This window comes from Ptychodera flava, chromosome 12, assembly GCF_041260155.1.
Source record: "Ptychodera flava strain L36383 chromosome 12, AS_Pfla_20210202, whole genome shotgun sequence".
In the NCBI taxonomy this organism is placed as follows: Eukaryota; Metazoa; Hemichordata; class Enteropneusta; family Ptychoderidae; genus Ptychodera; species Ptychodera flava.
Genome location: NC_091939.1, coordinates 13,085,075 through 13,112,703, shown reverse-complemented (window position 1 = coordinate 13,112,703; position 27,629 = coordinate 13,085,075). Strand labels below are relative to the sequence as shown.

Genomic DNA, 27,629 nt, shown 5'->3' with positions numbered 1-27,629 from the left:
TCTTCTCGGCAAACGCTACTTTTTTCTCGCATTTGCGATTTTGCGAGCAGGCAGCGGAAACACTGCCTGCGTCATTGCGAACAAAGGAAGGCCACAACGCACCTTATTTTCAAGCAGGCGATTTATGTTTGTTTTTCAGATTTCGTCCATTGAAAATCCTACCCGCACGCGAAAAGCAAACAAGAATTTATTGTATGGCGCCTAATGTAGAGTGTGTGGATAAAATACACAAGGAAAGTGCTAAATGAGTCATGGAGTTGATCGTTTGACAGAATCTAGTATCGCTTAGTTTCGAAGTTAGAGTCAGTCCTTGGAAGTCGGAGTTGTGAAAACTGTAAGGTGGTGAAATCTACGATATAAATATCGGATATTCACCAGCGATTTGACAGAATCTAGTATTGTCTAGTATCGAAGCTAGAGTCAGTCCTCGGAAGTCGGGTTTGACAAGAACTGTGAGGTGGTGAAATCTCCGATATATATCGGATATTTACCCGCGATTTGATAGAATCTAGTATCGTCTAGTATCGAAGCTAGAGTCAGTCCTTTGAAGTCGGGTTTGGCAAAACCTGTAATTTGGTGAAATCTCCGATATATACCGATATTTACCCGCGATTTGACAGAATCTATATCGTCAAGTATCGAAATTAGAGTCAGTCCTTGTAAGTCGGGTTTGACCAAAACTGTAAGGTGGAGAAATCTGCGATATCGGATATTTACCCGCGATTTGACGGAATCTAGTTTCGTCCAGTATCGAAGTTAGAGTCAGTCCTTGGAGTCGGGCTTGACCAGAACTGTAAGATGGTGTAATCTCCAATATATATATCGGTTATTTACCCGCGATTTGACAGAATCTAGTATCGTCTTGTGTCGATATTAGAGTTCCCAAATTGCCGATAAACATCGAGTAAATATCGGCGATTTCACAGATCTGGCGTACCGAAGCACAGGGCCGGTCATTCTACTATCGTCTAGTATCGATATTAGAGTCCCCAAATCGCTGATAAATATCAGGTAAACTTCGGCGATTTCACAGACCGGGCGTGCAATGGCACAAAGCAATTACAGTGAAATACGATCAAGCTGCAGAACTTTATTAAACAAGGTGTTGTTTTAATCGATGTGTATCAGCGATTTTTACGACATTAACACACTCGGCTTGATGTGGTCTTGTTTACATCTTTAATAAGCTACATGCTCTCAGTTACGCAACACACCAGGGCCACTCCATGCATGTCTGATAGAGAATCATAAACAAATCACCACACCTTGCAATGTCATGTATCTTTCTTTTTTATTAGTTATGAACAAGTGAGCGTGCATTCAGACACCTGTACATAACATTACCCGAATAGCTTCATTTATGATCCTTGACACTCACATATCAGCTGTGCATAGACCCCAGTAATTGTGCCCTGGTGGGACCTTGTCCCGCTCTTATTCAGTCAATCACACCAGTCGGCCACCCCTTAAAGATAGTGGCACACTGCTCTAAGTACTTCCGTGGCAGTATACTTGACAACGTCACCTGGCGTACAAAAGCTGGTCGCCAAAGTTGCCTTACACAAGGCGCCGAGATCAGGGTTCGTGTAGCTAGGGTTCGTGTGACTGCTAGCTGAAGTTGACAGCGGGTATTGCAGTCTGTTGTGCCGTCTTTGACTTTCCAGTGTACAATATATCATACATCACTAATCGATCTTCTGACTGACAAGGTATTAGACTGCAGACTTATGAACATTGAGGCGACTTAACCGATCCAAATGCTATTCGCAAACTTGAAAGTGCTCGCACTAAGAAGATATGAGTAAAATTTCAGTTGAATCTGTGTGTTTGTTTTTTAGAAGGAGATTTTTAATGATTAAACTGCGCTTTTCGCTATATCCAATACTGTGAACAAACCTACTGACTGACCCAAACGCCTTTTGGAAATTAAAAGAACTACCACTAGGGATTATGAGTGTAAAATTTTAGTTCAATATGTGTTATTTGTTATGGAAGAGAAGATTTTTAAAGATTAAATTGCGATTTCACAAAATCCAATATGGTGGCCAAACCACGTGACCGATCGAAATTTTTTTTGCAAACTTGAAAGAGATCACTGTAAGAATGACATGAGTAAAATTTCAGATTAATCAGTGTTTTGGTTCTGGAGAAGAAGATTTTTAAAGATTAAATTACGATTTTTCGCAAAATCCAATATGGCTGCTAAACCATGTGACCGATCCAAACGCCTTTCGCAAACTTAAAAGAGATCACACTAAAGATTATATATATAAAATTTTATTTCAATCGGTTGACCGGTTCAGGAGGAGAAGATTTTTAAAGATTAAATTGTGATTTCACATAATCCAATATGGCGGCCAAACCATGTGACCGATCGAAGTGGTTTTTGCAAACTTGAAAGAGATGACCTTAAGGATAACATGAGTAAAATTTCAGCTTAATCGTGTTTTGGTTCTGGGAAGAAGATTTTTAAAGATTAAATGAGTATTTTTGAAAATCCAATATGGCGGCCAAGGTCACGTGACCGCACGCGATTTTATTTGCAAATTCTAAAGACCTTAGGTCAGGCTTGCTACACAAAAAATTCAAATCAACTGGACCCCTAGGTCTTCTGGAGAAGCCGTTTTTTGGTTTTTGGAAAATCCAATATGGCCGCCAGGTCACGTGACTAATCAAAATTTCAAGGGTCAGGTGCACGAGTACTAATGGACACCTATTTGCCCTGCAAATTTGAGAAGTTTTCGTTCAGCCGTTTAAGAGATATAGGTCGACAAAGAATCGGCAGAAGAAGAAGAAAAAGAGGAAGAAGAGGAAGTAGTAGAACTTGAGCAATAACAATAGGTCCCAGCCGGTCGGCTTGGGCCCCTAAAAATAGTGCCTGGAAAATGGTATTTTTGACCTCAAAGAGTCCTTGAAAGTCCTTGAATTTTAAGTGTCTTGGAGTTTATGGAACCTGTTAGATCAAAGGTGGCTTTCTGCTCCCCATTGATTTTCCCAAGGCAATGAATCCCAGGAGGAAATCCTTATAAAGTTGCAAGCTGAATGTCATGTGCATATACGTTATTGTTCAGTATATGAATGATTAAACAAAGATACACAGTCAGGACTTTCAGTACATGGCAAGGCAATTAATGCACAAAAGCTTATTGTTTGATTATTTGTGTAGAGGATACCGTTTCTGTACCAATACATGTATCTTATGTTTCTGTTTAATGCTTTTAGATTTTCAACATTCAATCCACCTTTTTTTTACAATTCTAGTAATTGTACATTAGATTGGATTTTTCAAATAATTTAAATTCATATCATAGATTGCGATCTTAGTTCAAGCCACAAGAGTGCTTGCATCTTAGATTTCACATCAAGACCTCAACGTGGAACTGCAACTGTAGTTGACACCCAACTGTTAGCTAATAATTGTTTTCCCCTTTCTCCGTGTGTGTATGTGTATACTTTCAGACCCTGTGCCAGTTCTTGAACATGCCATGCAGCTACAGAAGAAAGTGCAGAGAGCTCAGGACCTGGAGGTTGAGAACCAGAAACTCAGAGAGACTCTAGACGAGTACAACCATGAGTTTGCTGAGGTCAAAAACCAAGGTGGGTACAAAAATTGGCCAGTTATACTTTGCCAGCCGTAGTATATGTATATTACTGTGTGTATCGGTATGAGCATACACTACGGAAGCTAGACTAGACGATCACTGGGAGTGTAAAGCATTTGCATGCACCGTGCAAATTTTGAAAATCATGTCTGAAGATACATGTACATTTGACAGTAATACCCTTTACAGAACTTTTGGACTTTAATCATAATACAATTTTTTGATCATAAAATCTATTTTAACCTTTTCACCATCATGGATTGGTCCAGTCCCATGTCAGTGTGGATTGTGGGCATGTTTATGGGAATTGGAGGTGAACGGATTAATCACTGTTTTGCATGAAACTACCTGCTTGTTCGTCTCCCTAGCATGCTGCATCATCATGAAAATGGGTGAATTTCATCTTGTGATGAAAGACTGTTTCTTGGTCTATCTTTTAATCAAGCTGAATACATGAACTTAGATGTTTTATTGTCCATCTTGACTTCAGAGGTGACCATCAAAACCCTGAAAGAAAAACTAAAAGAGTTTGAAGAGAAGATGGAAGCCGTCGCACAGTCCAGAGCCAAAGAGAAAGAAAAGGACCTTCAGCGGGAGTTTGCAGAGAAAGAAAGGTGGGATAATATCAGGAATTCTTTCATTTTAAGCTGTCAAATGTGATGTTTGTAGTATTTTATGGAGTAAATGACAAGAGACTTTCCTTCTTATTCTGAGATTTCACAAGACAAGATATTCACTGTACCATTACCAACCTGTTGCCAGCCACTTCAAACAAGTCAAACTTTTTTGTACAGAGAGGTATTCTTACAGTTTGGCTGAAGTTAGTAAGTTTAGTGCAGCCCAGAAAGTCCTCAGATGATGCATAGAAGTAACAAGTTGCAAGATAGGATGATGTTAAACATCACATCTGCACAAGAAATCGTAAACTCTGTGCTGTACAGAAATTACAAGAGTCTGTTTCCTTTTATGTCTGAGATTGTGTCTTCATATACATTGTCTAGCAAAAAGTCATGTTTTCTTCCTCATTGTGATGTTTTGTTACTCTGAAATGGAGTGCCTGGAAGCAAATAGGTATTCCAATTTGTGTTTGACTTGTATCAGAGTAAACAGGGAAGCGCATCATTCACTGGTATTGTTCTTGTTTGTTTGTTTCCTAGGCAACTGCAAGAAACACAACTCAACGTAGCTACAAAGCTGGGAGAGGCTGAACACAAAGTGGCTACACTGCAGAGTGGTAAATATATGAATTCATGAATCCATCCCCCTAACTGAACAAGTAGGAAGCATTCCAGTGTTTGTATTGGGCGGTGATACTTGCATACTGTGTGGAGTGGGGATACAAAGCTGTGTTACCCTTTTTCCATACCAGTGGTACAGTCCAATCTCCTGTGCGCTGGGCTTCGTCCATTATCTTTGTGTGGGGTACATAAGGTTGTACAGAAGGAAATTCAGTTGCCATTGAAGTTGAAGCCAATATGTAGCGCATTGTGGTGTACTATACTGCTTAACCGAGGGGCGTCTGTGCTATAACCTTAGTATTCACCCCCATATCAGTGACAGTGGTGTATGCGACTTCTTTCCAGCAACATGCTATATACTTGTAGCTGGGGATGGGCAGTGCATGGCAAAAAAGGGAGAAAGGGGAGAAGGTATCCAGGTGTGCGTGGCGCTGCATCCTTTCTCTGTCACCACACATCCTGGTCAGTAAAACAATCTGATCAGACCTGACATGAAAGGAGATAGCAAAGTGCAGAGGAAAACCAATCCATACCTTCTGCCTTCAGACTACCAGAGGGTGTGGAAGACAATCTGCTACAGAGCTGAAAATGAAAAAACTGATTGCACTTGGCTTTGCTTGTGGCAGATTTCATTTTAGTAACTGAAAGCTCTTGTCAGTTTTTATATGGTCATTGTAACCCATTTGTTTTCCCCACCACAATGCATCATCATATGAACCACTACATTCTTCCAATATATGCATCCAGTGTAGTTTAATTTAATTTGTTGAAAAATACTTCCTTATATTTCACAAAATTTGTGAAAAAACCAGAATATAAAGCTGTAATCAGTATTCCTTCTATGGATTTTTCAGTTTTTTTCGAGTCAGTTGTTTCAAATTCTTCCCACAATTCATCCCTCAGTCCCTCACTGACACATTTGATATACAAGATTATCTCTGACCAATTCATTCAACTGTGCAGCATATAGGTGTATAGACTTAAGAATTTCAAGGAAAGGATAAACAGACATCGGGACAGGTAACTTTGAAGAGTTGCCTGGCTGTGGAAAGCAGTATCTGCCCTGATAAGCACATGCATACTGTATTTGGTATACCTTGACTCTGATCACAGCAAATCAAAAAAACAACAATTACTTCTGTTGCCTACTGAGCAGGCAACAGCAGAATTTCACCTCCCTGACCATAGATATACCTGTACATGTCCCAGGTAGGCAGACAGTTATATCCTATTCTGATTGACAACACACATTGACCATCACGTTCTTTGTGATGTGAGTGTCTTCAAAATTTCTAATCCTTGTTTACAAACTATTATAACTTTTTTGTGTGTTTGTGTCCCTTTTTGTGTGTTTCTAGCCCTGGACAGTACTCAGTCTGAACTGTTTGATTTGAAAGCCAAGCATGACGAACAGACAGCTGCAAAGTAAGAAATGATGTCATCATATATAAATATTTATGCATCAGTAGTCGTAAGATCTCATAGCTAGTTTTAGTGAGAAGATATTATGTATATTGTCCAATTATTCATATAAGCCAAAATAAATGCTATACTATTTCTCACTAAAAGTTAGACTCACTGAAACGTATAGAGTAAGAAATCTACAATTTTATGTTGGATTTTTTCACTTGAATACATTTTCGGCTTTAATATTAGATTTTGTTTCTTGTGTGACTAAGGTCTGATGAAACAGATATGATAATGACAGATTTGGAGCGGGCCAACCAGAGAGCTACCTCACTTGAGAAAGAAATTGAATCCATGAAAGTTCAGCTGATGTCAGCCAATGAAGCACTGAGGCAGGCTGAGCAGATGCAGAAAGCACCTAATATGGTAAGTATCACCAGCAGTGTACTTGCTGTAGACAATTCTTATACGTTGAGCAATTTATCATTACTTCACACTCCCTGATAAATTGAAGTTGCAGTGTTTTGTTAAATAGCTGAATGTATGGGTAATTAAGCTACTTTGTATTGTCTTCAAGGAGGAATTGTACAATGTTCCAGAATCTTAGGTGTTGCTGCATGATTTGTAATGATTTTAGCTGGTACCCTTCTCACTGTCTTTGAAAACAAATGGATCACTGAACATAACTTTGATGTTAATATTTGATGTGTAGCAAAGTTTTGTGGCTATCATCACAAAGCCACCCAACCACATTTAAGTGGGTAACAGTGATTTTGCTTTCTTTTCTCTCCAGGAGCAAGCCATTGATATTCTTACAAGATCTAGTCTTGAAGTAGAACTGTCTGCCAAAGAGAAAGAGGTGACCATTTGTCTGACATTTCAATTCCTTGATGCCTAAATCTCACCCTGTACTATATCTTTCAATGTTTGCAGTTCTCAGCTCATAGTTGACAATATTCACTGACTTGATCTTACAAAAGCCCATGTTGCAGATGACCTTGAAGCTTATAATAAAATTGGAAGAGGCTTGTTCAGAAGTCAACTTACAATGAGACGAGCCTGATGAGACCCCATCATAGGCCTGTACCAGCTGTTGATATCTTGAAAGTGAAATAATTTCTCATGACTAAAGAATTTGCTTCATCATAAAAGAAATCATTATATAAGCCCCAACAAGTGGTTGACCAAAAAATATTACAAAAGTTTGAGTTAGAATATCTGTCTCCTAGGCACATTCTACCTTAAAGGGAAACCTAAGTCCGCAACATTGACCGTTCATCCCTTCCAAAATCACCCTTGAGTAAAATGCAGCTCAAATTTGCAACATAATTGCACGCGCTGACGACTACGGCGCGACGAAAAGAGAAGTCGAAGTAGACGACATTTATGAAAATGAGCTCGGAATCCCATGGGCGCGAAAGGGCTCATGGGAGGAGCGTGCGTGACGTCATCGGCGATACACGAACATGTGTGACCGCTTTACCAAAGCATTGGAGTCTATGACTGCAGCAGTGCAGTTCTGCACGTTACGACTCTTTAATGCTCAGTAGCATAAAAAATGAATTTACTGTTGTGCAGTTGAGTGCAAAAATCACTCAAGGAAGAACAAACGGAGTCAGCTTTTATCGTCGTCCCACGAAACAGCTTTTTCGAAAACAGAAAGTTGGGCGAGTTCTAAAATCTCTAAAAGATACAAAGTTATGTTCTACTTCTTTCATGATGATTGCTTTATAAGGGATTTCGGGATTCTGTACCGATACAAAACTATACTACACAATGCGGTTCGCATCTTGACATGCTGAGTCAGCCTACTATCGCCGGTTTTAACCAGATAAATGTTAATATTGGCGATTTCGGGACACTAAAATCCGAAGACGAAACTGCACAAAGCGTCTCTCGTCTCGACAGCCCGGATCTGCGAAATCGCCCTTATATACCCGATAAATATAGGCAATTTCGTGACTACACCTGGTTATATTGATATTACAAGATACTGGAATGACTTCTTGCCTATTCTCGACCGCGGAGAGACGTCAGTAGAAGACGCATACAAGCGAGGTGAATGAGAGATCAAACGATACAGAAGAGCGAATGATACAGAAATTGTGTGGAAAAAAGCAGAAGTAAAAGTTATGTTATTTATGTATATTGAAACTTTGAATATTTCTTTGGTGGTTGAAAAATTCGAACTTCCAACGGCACTGTGACGCAAAAATGACGTAAGAATCCGCAAGTACCCGGATGGCCCGCGGTCGAGAATGATGTGTCTCGATCGGCACGCCGGGTCTGAGAAATCGCCGATATTATATTTACCCAATAAATATCAATTGCGCCGAGACTCCTAGGCTAATATCGATACCAGACGATACTAGATTTACGTGCACTGTGTCGGCACGCCGGGTCTGCGAAATCACGGATATTTATCCGATAAATATCGGCGACTTAGGACATTAACTCTGATATACTAGACGATACTTTGTCAAGTTGTGGGTAAATATCCGATGTATATCGGAGATTTCACCACGTGCCTAACAGATCTGACCACCCGACCACCTCTGTCCGACTCTTTGTTCATAGCATCCGTGGCCGGTAGTCAAGAATACTATACTGTATGTTTTACATTATTATATTTATTTATGCACGAAATACATTTTTTACATGCAAAGCATTTTTTTCATTAAATTTCCACACGAACTTTCATACACTACAATCGGAACTTCGTCGAGAGGGTCGATCGGATATCACCGTGAGTTGGGGAGGGCCTTGCACGAATTACATTCATATTCTTTACATGTAATACATTTTTACTTGGCGATAGGGATTTGAACAGAGGACATATCGGACATCATCGACAGTTTTGGCTGGTCTTGTATGAAATACATTCTTTACAACAATATAGACAATACTATTTTTTTAAATAGCGGGCAAATATCCATTATATCGGAGATTTCATCACTTTGTAGATCTGAGTTAGCCCGACTTCCTAAGTTCGACACCAACTTCGAAAAATAGATGACACTATACATTTGTCAAATTGCGAATAAATATTTTCCGATATATATCGAAGATTTCGCAACCTTAAAGATCTGGCCAAGCTCGACTTACGTATCATTTACGAACCAAATATAATTTTAAGCGACTGCAGTGATAAAGAAAACTCTGTTTTAGAAACGTAGCGCTGAAGGATTACAGAGTCACTCAGTGTCTCTAATCCAGTTCGGGGTCTGTACAAGCACTATGACTCCCTCCGCGGAATTATGAACGATGTGTGGAAATGCTTTCCCATTATTACATATCTTGGTTCAAATTAGTATGGTTTGATTTCAGTCGGGGAAAAGTAATACTCGATGTCAGAAATATCGCTGTCCAAACTCTCCAGAGTCGTCTTACGAACGCGCTGAACCGTTCACGGTACTCCTCCAGCTGCAAGCTACAATCGTCTGTATCGCCCATGACGTCACGCACGCTTCTCCCATGAGCCCTTTCGCGCCCATGGGATTCCGAGCTCATTTTCATAAATGTCGTCTACTTCGACTTCTCTTTTTGTCGCGCCGTAGTCGTCAGCGCGTGCAATTATGTTGCAAATTTGAGCTGCATTTTACTCAAGGGTGATTTTGGAGGAGGATAAACGGTCAATGTCGCTGGACTTAGGTTTCCCTTTAATTCAATGGCATTTGAAGCAAAGTGTACCGATGGAATTATCTCAAACAGACAATGGCATTTTTATCTCCACAATCTTGCCATACAGTGATTAAAGAGTTTCTCTGAAATGTACTCTGAAATGTAGAAAGGTATTCCGACTCTGGAAATTAATTTTGACCTTTTTGCTTGATACAATCAGATTTCTCAGCTTGTTGACGATCTGCAGAGATTACAAGCCAGCAATGCCAAGCTACGAGACACCACCTCACAACAGGTGACAAAGCTGGAAGAGCAGCTGGCACACAAGGCAACAGCTCTCAAGAAGCTGGTAAGTGAGAATTCAGTAATTTCTTGAACAGATTCAAACTCACAACCACTGGCAATCAAAACCCTTCAACTATAAAGAAGTCTGCCCACTGTCCATTTTATGAATCACTGCTGATCTCGTATTCTGTATGTAGTGGTTAATCCCAACTATACACTCCAAACTCCTCTGTGCAAATTCTTTGTATTTTCATGTATACCTGTCCACCCCTGGTATTCTATGTCAAAGTCCAGCAGCCCTATTCAAAGTGATTTGGTTGAACCGAGATTACTTGTGAAAAAGGTCAACCCCCTCTCTTTCTATTTACATCTTCCACATTTGACAAGTATTCAGTGTTTTCAAATCAAATGGAAAAAATTGAAATGTTAACCCTTTGAGCGCCAAAGTCTATTTTTGTCCCCTTTATAAAATAAACCCTAGTTAATTTTTCTCAGATTTTTGCCAAAATTTTGAGAAAAAACTGTAGTAAATGAAATGTGATGTCCATTTGGTCCAAAATTAAAAAAAAAATACAGAAAAATTAATAAAACTTTGTAAAATTTGGCACTAAAATTTTGGCGGGAGAAAATTACAGCGCTCAAAATGGTATAATTCTAACATGTACGCCTGTTTCAGGCAAGAGACGACATTGTGAGAGAAACCTGGAGAGAACACTGGTGTCAGAATCTTTATACATTGCACATACATCCGTTTACATAGTGCTGCACCCAGGATATTTGAAAGCTTTTGATTTCAGGCTAAATTGTGAAAGTTTCTGGTTTCTAATGCGGCATTCATTGCAGGAAGAGAAGATCAAGAACCAAAGCGACTACGAAGAGATGAAACGAGAACTGACGATAATGAAATCCATGGAATTCCAGACCAGCGAAAACGAGGACACCAGCCAACAGAAATCTCTGGAAGTGTTGCTTTTGGAGAAAAACCGATCCCTGCAGTCCGAGAACACCTCCCTCAAGCTGAGCACAGCAGAGCTGAACAGTAAGTGAAATTGATCACATAGCAATAGTTGTCCTGTCCCTGGCACCATTCTTGCCACAAGAGGGCAGTCTTGTTTGTGTCTTGCCCAGTACCCTTTGTATTAGAATACAGATACTGATAGAATATTCTGACATCATTCATCTACAATGTCAGATGTATGCTTACCATATTGCAGGGGGCTTTATACTTCAGTAACAGTTGCAAACAAGCTAACAGATGTGCCAAACACATTTTATTATAAAGGTACCTGTATTGACAATACTCATACTGTACTTTGTAATAAACACAAGCAATAAATTTTATGACCTCTTATGACCCCTGCACCATATTTGTACTCATACAGTTCACACAGCCATGTCACATCCACGGGAATAGTAATACCTTTATATTTAAGTTATCAGTATACTTAGAAAAGCCACTTCAAATTTTGTTATGCCCTCTCCAGTTCTAGAGTTGCATTATCACACATTCAAAGAACTCTACAGTTGCATGTGGAAAATGTGATTTGATAAATATGACCTTTTCAAGTGGGTTCTTTGCAACTTATGAGATGTCAAAATTTATGAAAAGACTCAGTTGCATTATTGATTCAATCTTATCCTCCTCCCAACCACCTGTCTACATTTATCGTGTCCAATTTACATCATCTTTTTTCCCCTCATTTGTGTATTTATGATATGGAGGTCTGTCTTTGCCATGGGAAACATTAGGTTTCTACCAAATTCCATTCTGAAGGGGAAAACCAGAATCAGGTGAAGCCTTGCTGTTTACAATGCCACACAAGCTGCCATCTTGCAAAACTTTTGTCCAGTCACCCATGTTGCTGTGGGTCTTCCCACTTACCCCTGACATTTGACCTCACAAGGTACCAGTTCAATGAGAAGACACTCAGTATGACGTGACTTTTGTCATATATTCTAACCAAACTTCCGGCCACATAATGTTGTCTTTTTAGCTAAACTGTCATACTCAATATTTTCTGACTAACATTACTATGACAAAAATTCTCCATATTGGACCAACAGATGTCTACAAACCTCCCTAAACTCATAATGAAGTGAATAGTTTACATTGCTGTCCTGTATCTCTTATATATGCATAGTCTGTTTGACTTGGAATATCACATTTGGATAATGTTTTCTCTCGAGAATGTCAGGATATTGTTGCAATTTTTGCACTGTTTGGTTTTACCAGCATTTTAAAGTATACGTAGTATGCGTCTTGAAATTGAAAGACTTGACCTTTTGGTCAAACTTTCCATTTGAATACTTTAAAGGACTCCCTTTTCAAATCAAGGGTAAAACTTAGGGCCAATATTTACTCATACTTGAAATTCAAAGTGGCTCCCAACCCTGTGTTCACTCTATGGGAAAAAATTAAATCTTCAATTTTCACAAAAATGAGCCTTGAAAATTCAATTACTTGATGAGCTTCAAAATGAGCCCACACAAGTGGCAGACCAAAAAGTATTATATAAGTCTTAGAGTTTGAATATCTGTCACAAGGCACATTCTGCCCTAAAGCACAAGTCACATAATTTGGCATGATGTACCGGTATTTATTGGCATCCCAGAAATTGTAGGTAACTGCACCCTTGATTTGTAAGACCAGACCTACCATTGAAAACACTTCAAATTTTCCAAAGTCAATAAAATTGCAACAGCACACACAACCAGCTTGGACTGTGGAAACTCCCTTTTTTTATCATTTCTTTTGTAGTCCATACTACATGCATACATGTCGCGAAAGAAATCAACAATCCTTTTGCTTCTAGATGGCATTGCTTTCATTTTATGTTGATTTGTTTGCAAATGGGAGAAGCCAACCACAGTACAAGAAAGGTTTTAGTCATGTTTGGGCCAATTGGGTCACCTTAATCATATTCGTTTTATCAATAACACATTTTCAAAACTGCAAAAGGGCCATGTCTTTTCTCAGATTTATAGAAATCTAGAATTTTTGAATTAAAAAAAAGTGATACAGAAAAAAAATGACCTCCACCTTTCTTGTACTGTAGGTGATGAAAAGTCCTCCCAGCAACAAGTGAGAAAGTGCCAAGTTGTGCAAAAACACAGGGATGTTGAAAGTCGTAACAGTCACACAACAGATACGGCATCTCCAAACACATCACAAGCGTCGTCAACGCCGCCACCGCCATTACTCCCGTCGCAGTTTCTACAGCCAATTAAGGTGACAGCCCCCAGCGTGCAGGCGTACCCGTCAATCAAGAAGATTTACCAGGAGACGGGGGAGATAAACACCAATGAAATCGCCCGAATCATCAAGGATTTGCTGCTTATGTACAACATCGGCCAGCGCGTCTTTGGTGAATACGTCCTTGCAATGTCCCAGGGCTCAGTTAGCGAAATCTTAGCTCGGCCCAAACCATGGGATAAGTTGACGGTGAAAGGTCGAGAACCGTTCATCAAAATGATGGATTTCTTGGCTGATGAAGAGAACATCCAAACATTGCTGATCATAAATGCCAAGAAAAAAGGTAAGTTTACATGGGTGAACCAAAAAGCTGTTTTTTTACACCATTTTCATACAAATACTGCGGAGAAAATTTTGTCTGTCATACATTTCTTTTAGAAGTAAGTTTCAACTGAAGTCAGAACCAGAAGTCAAGCTTTGCTATCTTGATTTCCATTACAATTCTTGACTGACGTACTACATCATTAGGTAACAATTTCCCAAGAGTCTTCGTTCAACTTCTTGAACACAACAATTTTAAAAAAGACAGTAAAAAAATCTGTTTTCTTTTGCCATGTGGGTTTTGTCATAGTCCAGGAGTGACAATGTTTGCAGTTAATCAATAGAAAAGTGTATCGTTATTGGATATTTTTCAATTTTTTTCATTTGTTTTTTGTCTAAGAGGTGTTTATACTTCAGGTTTTCTTATGTAATTTTTTTTTTCTCAGGTAAAGATATCCGAATATCAACACCGCCAAACCCACCATTACAAGCTCTGACATCAACACCTGTCAATACCTGCCCTAAAGATTCAACAGAAGAGGCCATCACTCAGATCTTGACAAAGGCTCGTAAAGAGATGGAAGCCATGAGCTCAGTAGGCCATTTTGCCAGCCACCGAGGTGGCGCAGACTATTCCAATTCCCCCAAACGGTCTTCCCCGGAAAGGTTACGGCCTCTACGGCACAGTGCTTTTAAACCGTACTCTGAGACAATTGTGGAGAGACATCCAGTATCCCTCTTTGAACAGGAACCGCAGACAGAAGCAATACCGCTGATCAAGAAGGTGAAAAATTCCGATGGGTCTCCTGAGCCACCAGTTGACAAAGCTGTGCAGAACGCCATGCCCAGCGGTGATGAAAACACAGCGCGAGTTCAAAGGGCCATCCAGCAAGCCATACAAGAGTCCAACTGTGTCCTAGACAGCCAGATGTTTTCCATGTCACCAAGCTTCCTAGCCATGGCCAAACCCCTGAAACGGGTTCTGCCGCCACTCACCAGCCAACACTACGAGAAGTACCCAGAACTCAACACGCGGCATGTCACCATGGACGTGAAGGAGAGACTCAACAAATTCCTGATACCACAGAGGTTGTTCGGCGATCACGTGCTGGGACTTTCACAAGGGAGTGTGAGCGACATCCTGTCCCATCCTAAGCCATGGAGCAAACTGACGCAGAAAGGGAGAGAGCCATTCATCCGGATGCAACTGTGGCTGGAAGACGATGAAGCCATAGAAAAACTCAAAGTTGTCTATGGAAAGAAAGGTGAGGACTGGCAAATGATTGATTCATTTTGCACTTGAATGTGTGTTTTGAGTGACAAGATGAGACTAGTGAAATAAAATAAAAAGGACAGGAATCATTCTGACTTCAGATAGTATTTAATCCCTTTTTCTTGTTCTCATCATGAAAGAAAACCTATTCATTGTCGTCATCCAACATCAAAAAGTGCTATCATTCAATTGATATATCACATATTATCATTTGTTGAACCAGCTAAGTCTAGACTTTCATCAGATGTATGAATTTTATGTCACACTTTTTTCAGCCTATATGTTAACATTGCTCCCCAAGTAGCATTCATGAAATTTGATATTTGAATCTGTAAATTGCGCCACAATGATTTGCAAATGGTATCACAATTTACAAGTTCATTTTCATTTTCTGCTGATGTAGGAGAAGTGTACGATGATAATTTACAGGAAGTCGTTGTCAACAACAGCAAGCCAGCCAATCAACTGCCGGGCCCAACCAGACCGTCGGCCTTTGAGGACACCGAGAACTCCTCCACTTCTTCCACAAACAGCACAGATCGGCTCCTGCACGAACAGTACGCGAGCCTGCCAGAGTTGGACACGTACGACATCGCCCGCAGGGTGAAGATAGTGCTGTATGAGAACAACATAGGACAGAGGGTCTTTGGAGAGATTGTGCTAGGCCTGACGCAGGGCTCGGTCAGTGACCTGCTTTCCAAACCAAAACCCTGGAACAGTCTGAGCTTGAAGGGAAAGGAACCTTTTATCAGGATGCATATGTGGCTGAACGACAAAGATGGAGTTCAAAGGTTGAAAAACATCAAAATGGAAAGGAAAGGTATAACCATGTCTTTGTTATGATATCCATCGTAGAAGTTCTGTCACAGTAGGTTGAAGCTTATATTCAGTGCAAAAAGTAGCATCTTTAACAGTGGGCTTTGTTTTTGTTTTGTTCTGTTTTTGTGAGTAAAATTAAAAACGACAAAAACAAAAACAAAAAAAAACAGTGGGCTCAAAGTAGACTGATATTACATGTCAACTCTGTTCTATGTAGCTCTGCTCTGAAACTGCTCTATTCTAGCCCAAGTGCAAAGTAAAGCTATTCAATATGTGGTGAAAGAAATTTTTGAAAAATTTGTAAATTTCAAAGCTTAATGCACCCAAATATTATCGCTATGTAATTGAAAATGCAGTCTTGACAAATGAGTAAAAGTTTTTTAAAAAATCTTGTTTGATGTGCATGTGTGTATGTATGCTAATGTTTAACATGACCCGTCTTTTTTCTACATTCTCACAGCATCTCACAAAAGAAGATCATCAACCTGCAATGACGTTGACTCCCATCATTCCATAACTTTGACCGACTTTTCACCAATGAAGAAACCTCGCACGCTACTCACCCAGCATGAGAAGGACGCGCTATTCGCGGCGTACAAGCAGGAACCGTACCCGTCGCAGTCATCCATCGACTTCCTTGCCGCCGAACTCAACCTCCTTCCCTCAACCGTGACAAACTGGTTTCACAACCACCGCTCGCGGTCCAAGAGGGGACAGCTGGCGGAGGAACAGTCGCGCATGCATGAAGACAGCAGCGGGGAAGTACACTCGCCTCTGAGTGCGAGCGGTGAGCTGAGGCTTAGCAACAATGGCGGTGTTCACATTACGCCGAATCGGGGACTTGAGAACCATGTGTTTCACAGCAAGAGAGACATTTCTTCGAGGGCGGTAGAGGACGACTTGATCGGCATGGAGGAGAGGCTTGAAAAAAGCGGCGTTGTTGTCGTCAAGCCTGAACCGGTCGAAGACGATGACGACAGTGCGTGTCAGTACTCAAAAGAACATTGGTATGTCGGCGGTGAAGAAGGCAGGCCAGATTACGATGACCACACTCCAGAGAGCATTGAAGATGACAGAGAAACAAATGACAAAACAAGAAAGAAACTCAAAGAGGAGGATCCTGATTGGAAGTTGAATTGAAGTCTTGTCCTCAAAACTTGTAATGTCAGGTGTCCAATAATACTTATAATAGCAACAGCTGAATACGATCACCTAGCAACAGATTGACACCTTTCTTCTCTCAGTTGTCTGCAGAAAAGAGACTGCTTCAGTCAACTTCGATTTTCATCAGTGATTATTGAATTCAAAGTATAGTCATGTCAGGAAAACTGCTTTTAGTATAAAAAGCGGGTTTTGATGACATGTTATGGGTACCCTGTTACCAGGTGATAGTGTTCAATTGTAGACGTAAAGTTTTCGACTGCTTGAGCCAGAGGTGATGTCAGTGGGCTTGTGAACTACCGCAGGAACACTCCATCGTGGGTTGGTGATTTTCCAGTGGGCAGGGTTTACTTTTTAATGCCTTGATACTTACCGTAAATGGCATGGCAAGGCCCATAGTGCCCCAAATGTATTTATTTTTTGCCTCGCAAAGAGCTCCAACCAGAGAACAAATTCCCCCATTGAGAATTTCTCAGAATACAGATTTTCAATGAGATATTCAAAAGTTGGAACGTTCAAAATTATTATTGCGAAATTTTATGCAGATGTGCAGTGGAGAGTTTTGCCTCCAGCTTCCTGTAAACTGGAAAGAAGGCTACTTTTGTCAGTGAGAAAGGTCACCTCTTTTCTGTCAAGAAACTTTTAAATTGAAGATTTCTTTCTCATCACAGCTTTTGTGAATGGGAGATAAAATGTCTCCAGACATGTAAATTTTGATAGAGCAGAATGTTTGCTAAATAACGTACTCCACTGCCATAGTGAAGGTTTACCAGACTTCAAGAAATTGCATCTGTTGCTTGAGTAATATTGAGAGCAGAACATGACATCAGTAGTTGTTAATCCCAAATTTACTTCCTACTAGCTATGAAATATATCTGTTCAGTGCAAAAAATATATTCATTGCCAACAATGAAGGCTTCCATGTAGTACTAGTCGCAAGACACAGTTTACTTTGTTTTTCTCAAACGAAAATTTTTTTCTCCAGAAAGCTGGAGATGCTCACTGCTGCTCTGAGTAAACACACCTTTGTCGAATGAGGACACCATTGGCCTGAATTTCCCAAATATATGTTGGGATTGTAAATAGTACAAAAATAAAAAATACTGCTTTTCTCGAGCAATGAACGCTCTTCAAGAGCAAATATCAAGTACTGATGGGAGAAGGACGGTCCCTAAAATGACCAATGCCAATGACAAAGGTGCCAAACCAGTTTCAGTTCTTTACATTTTTGTGTTTAATGTAACTTTACTTGCCCTGCTTTTACCATAAGCCAATTTAGTAAATATTTCCCCAGGCAGTTATAGATAACCACATCTTCAGAATTGAGATCTGTATATTTTACAGACATATATTGGGCTCTCCCATAGAAGGATGTTTGACAAATGTACAAACAATTAACAATTCCTCACGGTGGTTGAGAGCTAGCAAAGCAACAAAACTGAAATACGGTGAAATATATGAAACACAAATGTTATTATGGCATGAAAAGCATTGTGAATGAAAAGTTCCAATTTATCTCTATGTTTTAGCTTGTTAACCTTGCACTCAATAGTCATTGAGACTTTGGAGAACTTCCTATTGGGTAAGTGATGTGTGCTGGTTTTTCCAGCCATGGCCATTGCCCCTTTTTCTCCAGTGAGCAAGAGCATTCAGAACATTGAAAAAAAGATTCTAGATACTACAGTCACTGCCTGAAAAATAGAATAATAGCATTTTGATGTGCATCCTATGAGCTCTGTTTTGCTAAGATGTAGCGCAGTGCAGCACTAACAACATTTAAGATTACCAGGTAAAGACAAGTTTTTTTACAAATCCAACCAAGAGGCTCTTCCTTTGAAATGGTAGAAATTTTGAATACCATTAACTGGGATTCCATTTTATTGTAGACAAATATTTCAAATAACAAACTGAGAAATCATGTTTTCAAATTAATACTGAGCTTAGGAAACAAAATAATGTACCATGTGAATTTTAGATTTTTTATCGCAGTTAGGAAATTTTTAAAATCTTTTTATATATACAAATAATATCAGTACTGATATAGTGAATTTTTAATGCCAATTACTGAAAGTAATTATGGAAAGTAAATGTATTTGTACAATGTTAGCAGTGACTATGTAGGTGACTTCTCCCTATCCGTGGATGTGATTTGGTTTGGTCCTATTGTAGTTCCAGACCATTCTGTTGTCTGGACCATTCTATTTTGATACAGGGGTTGATGAATCAAGAGGGATAGGGAGTTCAGTAGAGGACTAGAAGTGCTTGCCAAATGTTTTTGTACCATTGTAATTGAAATGTAATGGTCAATTTGTAAGATTCTTTCGTTATTTTTTTTTTTCATTTTTATAAACAGATTATGACTTTGTGGCTGAGACTTACACTAAGAAGACAGTCACGCTAATTGTCAATAATTTGCAAAACGTTAAACATTTATGTCTGAGATTTAGACCGTGTAAAGTGATCCATACCTCACCTCGCACTTTTATTTTACATTCTGCTAGTAAATCTATTGTACTGCTTTGAGTAGATGGTGATAGCTGCATAACCATCTGAATCTTTGCATTCAGTTTTGTCTGACCACCATGTGATACAACAAGAACTAATCAACTGGCAACAGATTCAGAAATCTCACAGTGATAGCATTTGTCAGTGAACAAAGCTTTTTCCTTCAATACTTCAGTACTCTCTGTCTGATACCCCAGCACTGTTCAAGCTGGCATGATTGAAATTTTTCAATACAACCATAGGGAGTCAATATGCAAAGTTGAATTACATTTTTGAAAATTTAACCAATGAGATTTACTGAAATAATTATGTAGCTACCTAACTTTTGTAAAATTGTGAGAACTGAATAGATGCCAGCTTTTCATAAAAGATTATGAATATGTATCCCACACTTTATTTTAGTTATGTAATTGATCATGGTAAAAACATTTGATTCGAAAGAGAAAGAATTCAGAAACTTCAAATATGTCAGAACGTGTTCAGGGTACTGACTATTTTGAAAACCAAAATTCTTCCAGGTGTAGTTTTCTGTAATGCCTCTGATGCAAATGATGTTGACTATGCTTGCACTTGTGAATGAATTGGTAATATCTGGGGATGAGCAAATCCAGTGTGGTCAGAGATCAGGGCCTCCAACCTCTTTCTTATACCAGTGAATTTGCCATTGTACTGGTCTGAAAAACCCTTCAAGTCATGTGATAAAAACTATGTACCAGGATAATATACAACACACACCACAGGCATCACTGGACTTAAGTCTGTACTGGTCTGTGTACCACCAGGTACTAGATTTGCTCATCCTGTGCAAAGTTGTCGATAGCACTCTCTTGCCAGTTAAAAACACTTTCTTCTTGTGAGCAAGATGACAAAGATCACACTGTGTTGCCAGTCGGTCAGTAACGGTTGTGCTTGTAGATGATAGTTAGTTGCTAGGTGACCGGTTCTCAGTAAGAATATGCAAGTTACCAGGCAGCCAGAACCAGCATTATTAGATTGCATGTTGTCGTGGGCCAGTGCCAGTGGCTAGATTTTACACAATTGCCAGTCAGGCCCGGTACCAGTTGTATATGCAACTTGGTTGCCAGTTTTATACCAATATTAGTCGTAGCAATCACTGCCATACTGAACACCTCACAGAAAAGTGATGCCAGATTTCATTTACTTGATAGGTGTAAAACATCAAGGCATCCCTGTTTGACAGTAACCAGTCCATGCTTTACAGCCCTGTACATATATTGCCAATTACAAGATATATCCACAACTTTGGTCAGACTTTCCTTTATTTTTAAGACTATAATTTAGGTCTTCACATACAAATTTGACAAGATTTATTTAAATCTCTGTAGCATGTTCACCTCTGTAGTGTAAAGAGAATTATTTTCTTTATGTGTTTCATTTATGAGGCTATATTTTGGCCTGTTTTACTCTATTTGCCAAAAGGACTTCCAAATTAGAAGTATTTCAGTTTTTCCAGTGTATGTCAAAGATTTATCTATGCAGTGATTCATATATCTTACAAACATGAATTTTTCTTGGCTTTGTCGTCTTTCCTGATATGCCTTTTACTCCTGTAATGGTCACAGTGCATTCTGTTACTTATTTTCTCCAAACAATGATATTTGTCCACTGTGTAAGATGATGGGAGACATTGCATCCAAGGATGTTAAAGAAAGTTATTGATCACTGAATTATATTCTCATGAGAGTTGGGAATAATCTTTTCATGAGTCATGTAAGAGGTGGCAGTCATATCTTGATTGCCTAATGCATGTATCATACTCTCCCCTCTCCTGTGAATCCAAAGGGTATAATCCTGTGGCTGTATATGACATAGTGGATCTACACATTGAGAAGCAGGGAAGCTGAGATTCATCCTGCTGTTGTCAATGCACATTTCCCTACACATTGGTTTGACTGAATCTGTTTGAAAGCTGAGTTAAACATGTTAGAGTCGTGTAGATTTGATTTTTTCGATAGTGTACGTCACAAACTGACATAGCAGTTACATTTACCTGTATGAAATTAAAATACTTGTCCGAGAATTCAAAATAGCATGTACCAAATGACACTAATTTTTATGTTGGTTGTACCACAGTGCAGGGACTCAGAAAGCATCTGTTCAGTATAAGCTTTCATCTTCATGTAAACTTGCAGTGCTCAAGTTTGAATTTACATTGAATCGTAGAATCCAGTCTCTGAGCTTGCACTTGTGTGAATTTTTTTAACAGCCGACACCGTCTCGCACAGTGGACTTATACCCACAGAATTATTTTTACAACAGGGATTTCCAACCTCGCTTCACTGCCACATCGCATACCTCAAAAATACCTGTATGATAAATGTTCAAATGTCAACTGCCATATTTTTTTACCGTGTGCTTTTTTGATACTTTACAAGAAAATTCCGAAAACATAAGTTTCTATCTACCAGTATTTTTTGCTGCTTGTCACATGTAAGTCATTGGAACTGACATGGAAGATTTTTATTTCGTAAAACTCCATGCTGAGCCTACAAAGAAATGCAAACTAATATGTGTAACCCAGGCTGTGACCATTTTGTAATGTTCCACTGCTGTTTTCAGTATTTTGTTTGTAAACTCAGTGCTCATTGTATGTAATAAAACATTTGCCAAACCATGCTCTCAGTGTCCCCTTGTGTTTTTAGTTTTATGTACTCAATCTGTGTCTAATGAGGAAGTTGACGGTCAGTGATACTTACTGGTCCTTTATTTATCACACACTTGAGGTCAAGAAAAATAAAGTTTGTTTCTCATCCTGGCACTCATCAATTTAGGCCCACAGCATCAACCTTTTTTTCTGCTCATGAGGAAATAAAATGGAAAAAAAATACAAAAATGCGTGATGATAGTGCATAAGACAGTGCTGTATAAAACAGAACTGTAAACAAAATAACCGACATTAACATTCCATTCAGAACTGTACACATATGTCACTGTTATATTAAGCTGTCAAAACTCTGTATTGCTGCACTAAAATTCAAACTGCAGAAATGTTGCTACAGTGCATACAAAAATACTAAAGCAATACTGCTGTGCATTTATCTCTGTGTGCATTCCTATGTTGTTTTCATGTTTTTTGCGTGTTCTTGTTGGTTGAAGGATAAAAAAAAATTGACAGGAAAAAAAAACCACGTCACTGCATCATTTTTGCAATATGTCTAGGATGAGAAACAAATTTTATTTTCTTGGCCTGATAGCTAATGTATGAAAACATGCAAACTTGGAAAATAGAAACTGCTTGCTTGCTGACAGTACTTTGCTAGGAAATCCACATTACATGCACACACATATGCAGATGGTACTTTGCCAGGAAATCCATATAACTTGTACACACATACTGCAGCATAGTTACTTCTGTCTACTTTGTTATAGCAGTAACATTTGATGCAGCATCCTATGTTCTGTTTATAAAGTGGTTTCATGTTCTTCCCAAATCATATCAAACAGCCAGGTGTTCAACATACCAACATAGCATGTGTTAATGCAATGCCCTATGTCATTGTTGACAACTGAAGATTAAGTCTGCACCAGAAATTATCTGTCAACAATAATCCAGCATATTTGTGATGTTGCAGATGGTACATTGTGTTGGCAAGGTCAAAAACATTATACAACATACTTTGAGGGGAGGGATAGAGAATTGTACTACCTTATCTAGAACATAAAAAAATGAAAATCTCAAAAGTTTCAGCTATTGTCTGAGACCAGCTCAGTTTGTCACAGCCCAAAGTAAACTTTGTGTGTTCAGGCATCTGGTTACATTGATCTTTTGCAATCCATACTTTTCTTTTTCATCGTCATATTTTTTAACTAAGTAATTTTTAGATTCCAAATTTGTTCCCTAGAACACACTCTAGTATTCAACTAATTGCAGGTTTACCCATACCTGTATGTATAATTCAAAAACAAAGACATGTATATATTGAAAGTGACACAATAAATCCAAAACAACTTGCAACATATACTCTGTATAAGACAAATGATGCGTAGAGCGTGAAATTTCTTTTAAGGACTGGGGTTCTGACATAGATTTGTTTGTGGATCATGTGTAACAAAATCTGATATGTCTCTGAACAAGTAATGATACGTATATACACCAGTGCAACACATGATGTGGTACATACTTTGATCTGAGTCACTTTACCTTCAGTCAAAGAATGAAGTCACTCAGGTACATGTACATGCATACTATGGTGTGTATTGAAGAAGGAAAAATGTTTGATATTTTTGATAAACCCGCACAGTGGTACAGTGACCTTTTAGAGTCTGACTGTCATGCATGACTGTGAATGACCTCAAAAAATGTCACATTAATGTGTTTACCAACGCACGCACGCATTCATTCTCTGAAGACATCAAACCACTTTACAATGTGGTTGAGGGACCGTGGCTGAAAGTACAGACAGTTTTCGTTCAAGGTCAAAGAAGAATAAAATGTTTCAGTTTTACTTCAATATATCAGGTAACCCTCCCATATTTAATTGTTAACTTGCCCACCACCATCTTAAAGGGTATCATAGACCCAGCTGTACCACCTTGTGCAAGCTGAGAAAGGTGGAGAAAAAGGATACATCTTTGTAATATTGTCTTTATTGCAGAGCGGAATGAAAACTTACAAAAGGATTATGATGATGCAGTCAAATCAATGCAGGAACAGAAGGAATTGATAAACCAACTTGAGAAAGATCTGTTGAATGTGCAAGCTTTATCCACAGTGTACAGAGGGGAAGGAGAGGTGGGTGTCTTTTGTTGGAGTCTGAAAAAAGAGGGAGATATATCTATCTGTAAGTCGTGCAGATTGTGGAGAATGTGTATCTTTTAAGGGTTAAAGATCAAAATCATCTAGTTGAATTTAGTCGAAAGTATGCATGCATCCATTTTTCATGAACTTACTAGTTCAGTTCAAACAATTTCCCGAATGTTTTTCGTTTCATACAATGAAATGAATTGTCAAAATATGGCTGTGTATGTGTGCCATGTAATCAAGATTACGCTTTGGATGGTGTTGTTGGATTTTGAAAAGAGGGAGACCTCTGCATGTGAACTTTATATTCAGATTATGGAGTAAATATTAATTCCCGTTGAACAAATGTATCATAATGGGAGTTGTTAATTTCTTGGACAAAAACAATTCTAAAAGTTTACCAGGTAAAGTTTAGCAAATTTAGCAAATGAAATATAATACGTAATGTAAACAGGCATTTTCTCATTTCTTTTGTTACATTACATTTAAAATACTAAGAGGTACATCAGCAGAGAAGTTTTCTCACTTTGCTCCACATCCCTGCATCTTTCGATACATTACAGGGCCAAGCCCAGCCAGCAATATCCACAGAATTGGTAGCAGATGCCGTCAGGGAATCTGCAGTACTGGGTAGGTTGTCTCAGATCTCAGTGAAAATCCTACTTTATCTTGTTCCCCCCAATTCCCTGTAAGCTGGTCCACAATCACCCTGGTAACAATGGTAGTGGACCAAACCATTTGGTGAAAGGGTTAAATCTTTCCTAACCAAAACTTTGGTCCCATCCCATTGTCTTCACAGGAAAGAGTGAAAGTGGCAAGAACTACCATCGCATGATATTCACACATACACAGTAATAACACAACTGTTCCTAAATTTCCTCTGAATTTTGGTCGACAGAAAATGCAATTCTGTTTGCTACCTTTTATCAAATTGAAATGAGTAGACTAGAATATGGAGTGCAGTGAAAAATGATTCTGGCAATTAGCATGATGGTAGATCACATGATTGTTTTCAACCAATCAGGTACAGCATTGTCAGCAGCATACAAGTCCTTATTGTGAAGTCAAACTTGTTTACCATTCTCCATATTCAACTATCCATGAGATTTAGTCCTTTTTAATTAATAGTAATATGGTAAGGTGAAGACAGAACTTGTGTATAAAACAAGTTCTAAAAGTTTCCATTTTAAAGACGGAAATAAATAATTTATGACTTGACAAAGACAAACAAATGTACAAAGTAAGGTCTTCCTAAAATGCAAATAATAAAAAATTTATTATTACAAATGGTAAACAAGAATATCAAACATTTTCTTACACCTTGACAGCCCGTCCTATGGTTGATGCAAATCAAGGGACAACAGAATCGTTGTTACCAATCATTTCAAGCCAGAGAGAAAGATTCCGTATCAGAAATCAAGAACTCGAAGCGGTAGGTCAGAATATTTTTATCCAAGATATCCACTATATCTACAAATGTATTGTGTGTGTTTTGACTTGAAATGTAGACAGTTACTATAAATGAATGCCTTGTCTTAAATTCAGTTAACTTTTTCTGAGACATTATCAGCCCAGTAAAGATGGCAACGATATGTCTTTGCAAACATTTTAACCTCATAGCTTTTCTCAGGTGTATTTCTAAGGTTTTTTCATCGTAGTGGGAGATGTATGTACAACAGTAAATTTGATTGGAACTTTTCATCAGTGAAACTGATGTGTGCTATGTCATGATGATTGCAAAGACTTTGTTTACCTTAGTCAAACATTGACAAAAAAAATGAAATATGAGCATTCTCAAAGGTCAGTTGTAAAAGTAGAGGCACTTTACAAATATTTCATTCTTTGAGTTGGAAATAATTAGTGTTTTTGTATAAATTCACAAACTTTTAACTCAAATTACAAAACTATTATTTTCTGTAACAGGAAAATCATCACCAACAACAGCAGATACAAGTATTACAGAATGAAGTGGACTCTGTCAGATCTGATAATGTGAAGCTGTATGAGAAGATTAAGTTCCTCCAAAGTTACAGGGTAAGAAAGTCTTGTAGAAACAACTTTCTGCTTAGACTGAAAGATACAATGCTCAAAGGCATTCTCTTTAGGAGCATAGACAGCGCCCTCAAGTGACGGATCTTTCATTCTATTTTCTGCTCAGCCTGAGAGCCCCAAGTGCAGATCTGTAGCCAAAGCTTTTTTCATCTGCAGTCAGAAATTTGTTTCATCAGCTTTTTTAAACTTATTTCAACTACAGTGCATCGTGACGACATTTTGTATGTGTATTTAGTTTGTTTTGAGTTACAATCCAGTATGGCGTACTAGTTGCATTATACTTCGTTCCGTCACCAAACAGCCAAGGTCGCCTTGACAGAGTCTGTGAGTTCTGTTATAAGCCGCAAATTTTATGAACACCTCTGCGTAAGTTGGTTTCCTTATATTTTTGGTGTTCATTTCGACTAGGGTTCAGCTAAACCTGATGATGGAACTGAAAGCCGCTACTCATCTCAGTATGAGGAGAAACTCGACCCATTTTCATCATTTGGCAGAAAGGAAAGACAGCGCAAGTACATGAATCTGAGTCCTCACGATAAAGCAACTCTCAGTATGGTAAGTATGAGAAATATCTCTGAATTGGTTTCTGTTTGAATTTATCTCAAATATTGCAAGCCACAGGTTTTTTCCAATGGCGATTATTCTGTCATCAGGAGATGGAACTAGATTATGTAAACAAGTTGCTGTAATTGGATCAGTTTGTTGTTTCTCTTGAGCCAGTTATTTGTTACACTGATTACGTTATTGCCATGTTAGAAGTTACAGGAATAGAAAGATACTGAATTATGCTGTAAATGATTGTGACATGATGGCACTTATTGTATCAAGTTTTTCGTGATTTTTTGGACGCAAGTGAAAATATGTTAATATATAATTTATTAAGATTAATTCATTATTTGCGCACTTAAAAAAGTCAATTTTTAAGACATATGAACCAGGGATTGCATATGGTGTTTATTTCATTTTTCAGGGTCGTTTTATTTTGTCCAATAAGATCGCCCGTACTATAGCATTCTTCTACACAATATTCCTACACTGTCTGGTGTTCCTGGTTCTCTACAAGTTAGCTCACACTGCAGCATGTAAGAGGGAGATGTTCTCGGACTGTGCTCAACGGTAAGTCAGTGGTTCAGTGTTTGCCAGCTTTTTCTTCATCTTCTGTTACATTGTGTCCAGTTTGTTAGACGTATTATTGCAGAAACTTTCTACCAGTAAATGCCAAATTTGTGACCATGTTACTGTCTTTTATGTCAGGTTTCCAGAGATCAGTGACATGACATGACAGTACTGCTGTACTCTGAATACAGAAACAGAATAACTAAAAGAAAATTACATTCAATTTGTGAAGAGAAAGTGAGCTCAATAAAGTTATGGTACCAGTGTAAAGGAG

At 38.6% G+C, this 27,629-nt stretch overlaps 1 protein-coding gene across 2 annotated transcripts in view; it reads left to right on the top strand.

Moving 5' to 3' along the window:
• Nucleotides 1-27,629, top strand: part of LOC139145052 (protein CASP-like) — a 49,407-nt gene that overhangs the window by 19,510 nt on the left and 2,268 nt on the right. The window contains exons 4-17 of one of the 2 annotated variants that reach the window (XM_070715982.1): nucleotides 3,460-3,597; nucleotides 4,093-4,216; nucleotides 4,760-4,836; nucleotides 6,199-6,265; nucleotides 6,520-6,673; nucleotides 7,041-7,106; nucleotides 10,089-10,217; nucleotides 10,997-11,192; nucleotides 24,042-24,178; nucleotides 24,751-24,817; nucleotides 25,516-25,619; nucleotides 26,111-26,221; nucleotides 26,648-26,794; nucleotides 27,210-27,355. In XM_070715982.1, coding sequence (XP_070572083.1) covers nucleotides 3,460-3,597; nucleotides 4,093-4,216; nucleotides 4,760-4,836; nucleotides 6,199-6,265; nucleotides 6,520-6,673; nucleotides 7,041-7,106; nucleotides 10,089-10,217; nucleotides 10,997-11,192; nucleotides 24,042-24,178; nucleotides 24,751-24,817; nucleotides 25,516-25,619; nucleotides 26,111-26,221; nucleotides 26,648-26,794; nucleotides 27,210-27,355 — 1,663 coding nt within the window. Of the gene's footprint in view, nucleotides 1-3,459; nucleotides 3,598-4,092; nucleotides 4,217-4,759; nucleotides 4,837-6,198; nucleotides 6,266-6,519; nucleotides 6,674-7,040; nucleotides 7,107-10,088; nucleotides 10,218-10,996; nucleotides 11,193-13,209; nucleotides 13,690-14,113; nucleotides 14,933-15,343; nucleotides 15,761-16,219; nucleotides 18,009-24,041; nucleotides 24,179-24,750; nucleotides 24,818-25,515; nucleotides 25,620-26,110; nucleotides 26,222-26,647; nucleotides 26,795-27,209; nucleotides 27,356-27,629 lie in introns of those variants that run through there. The other variant, XM_070715981.1, reaches the window with a different exon arrangement.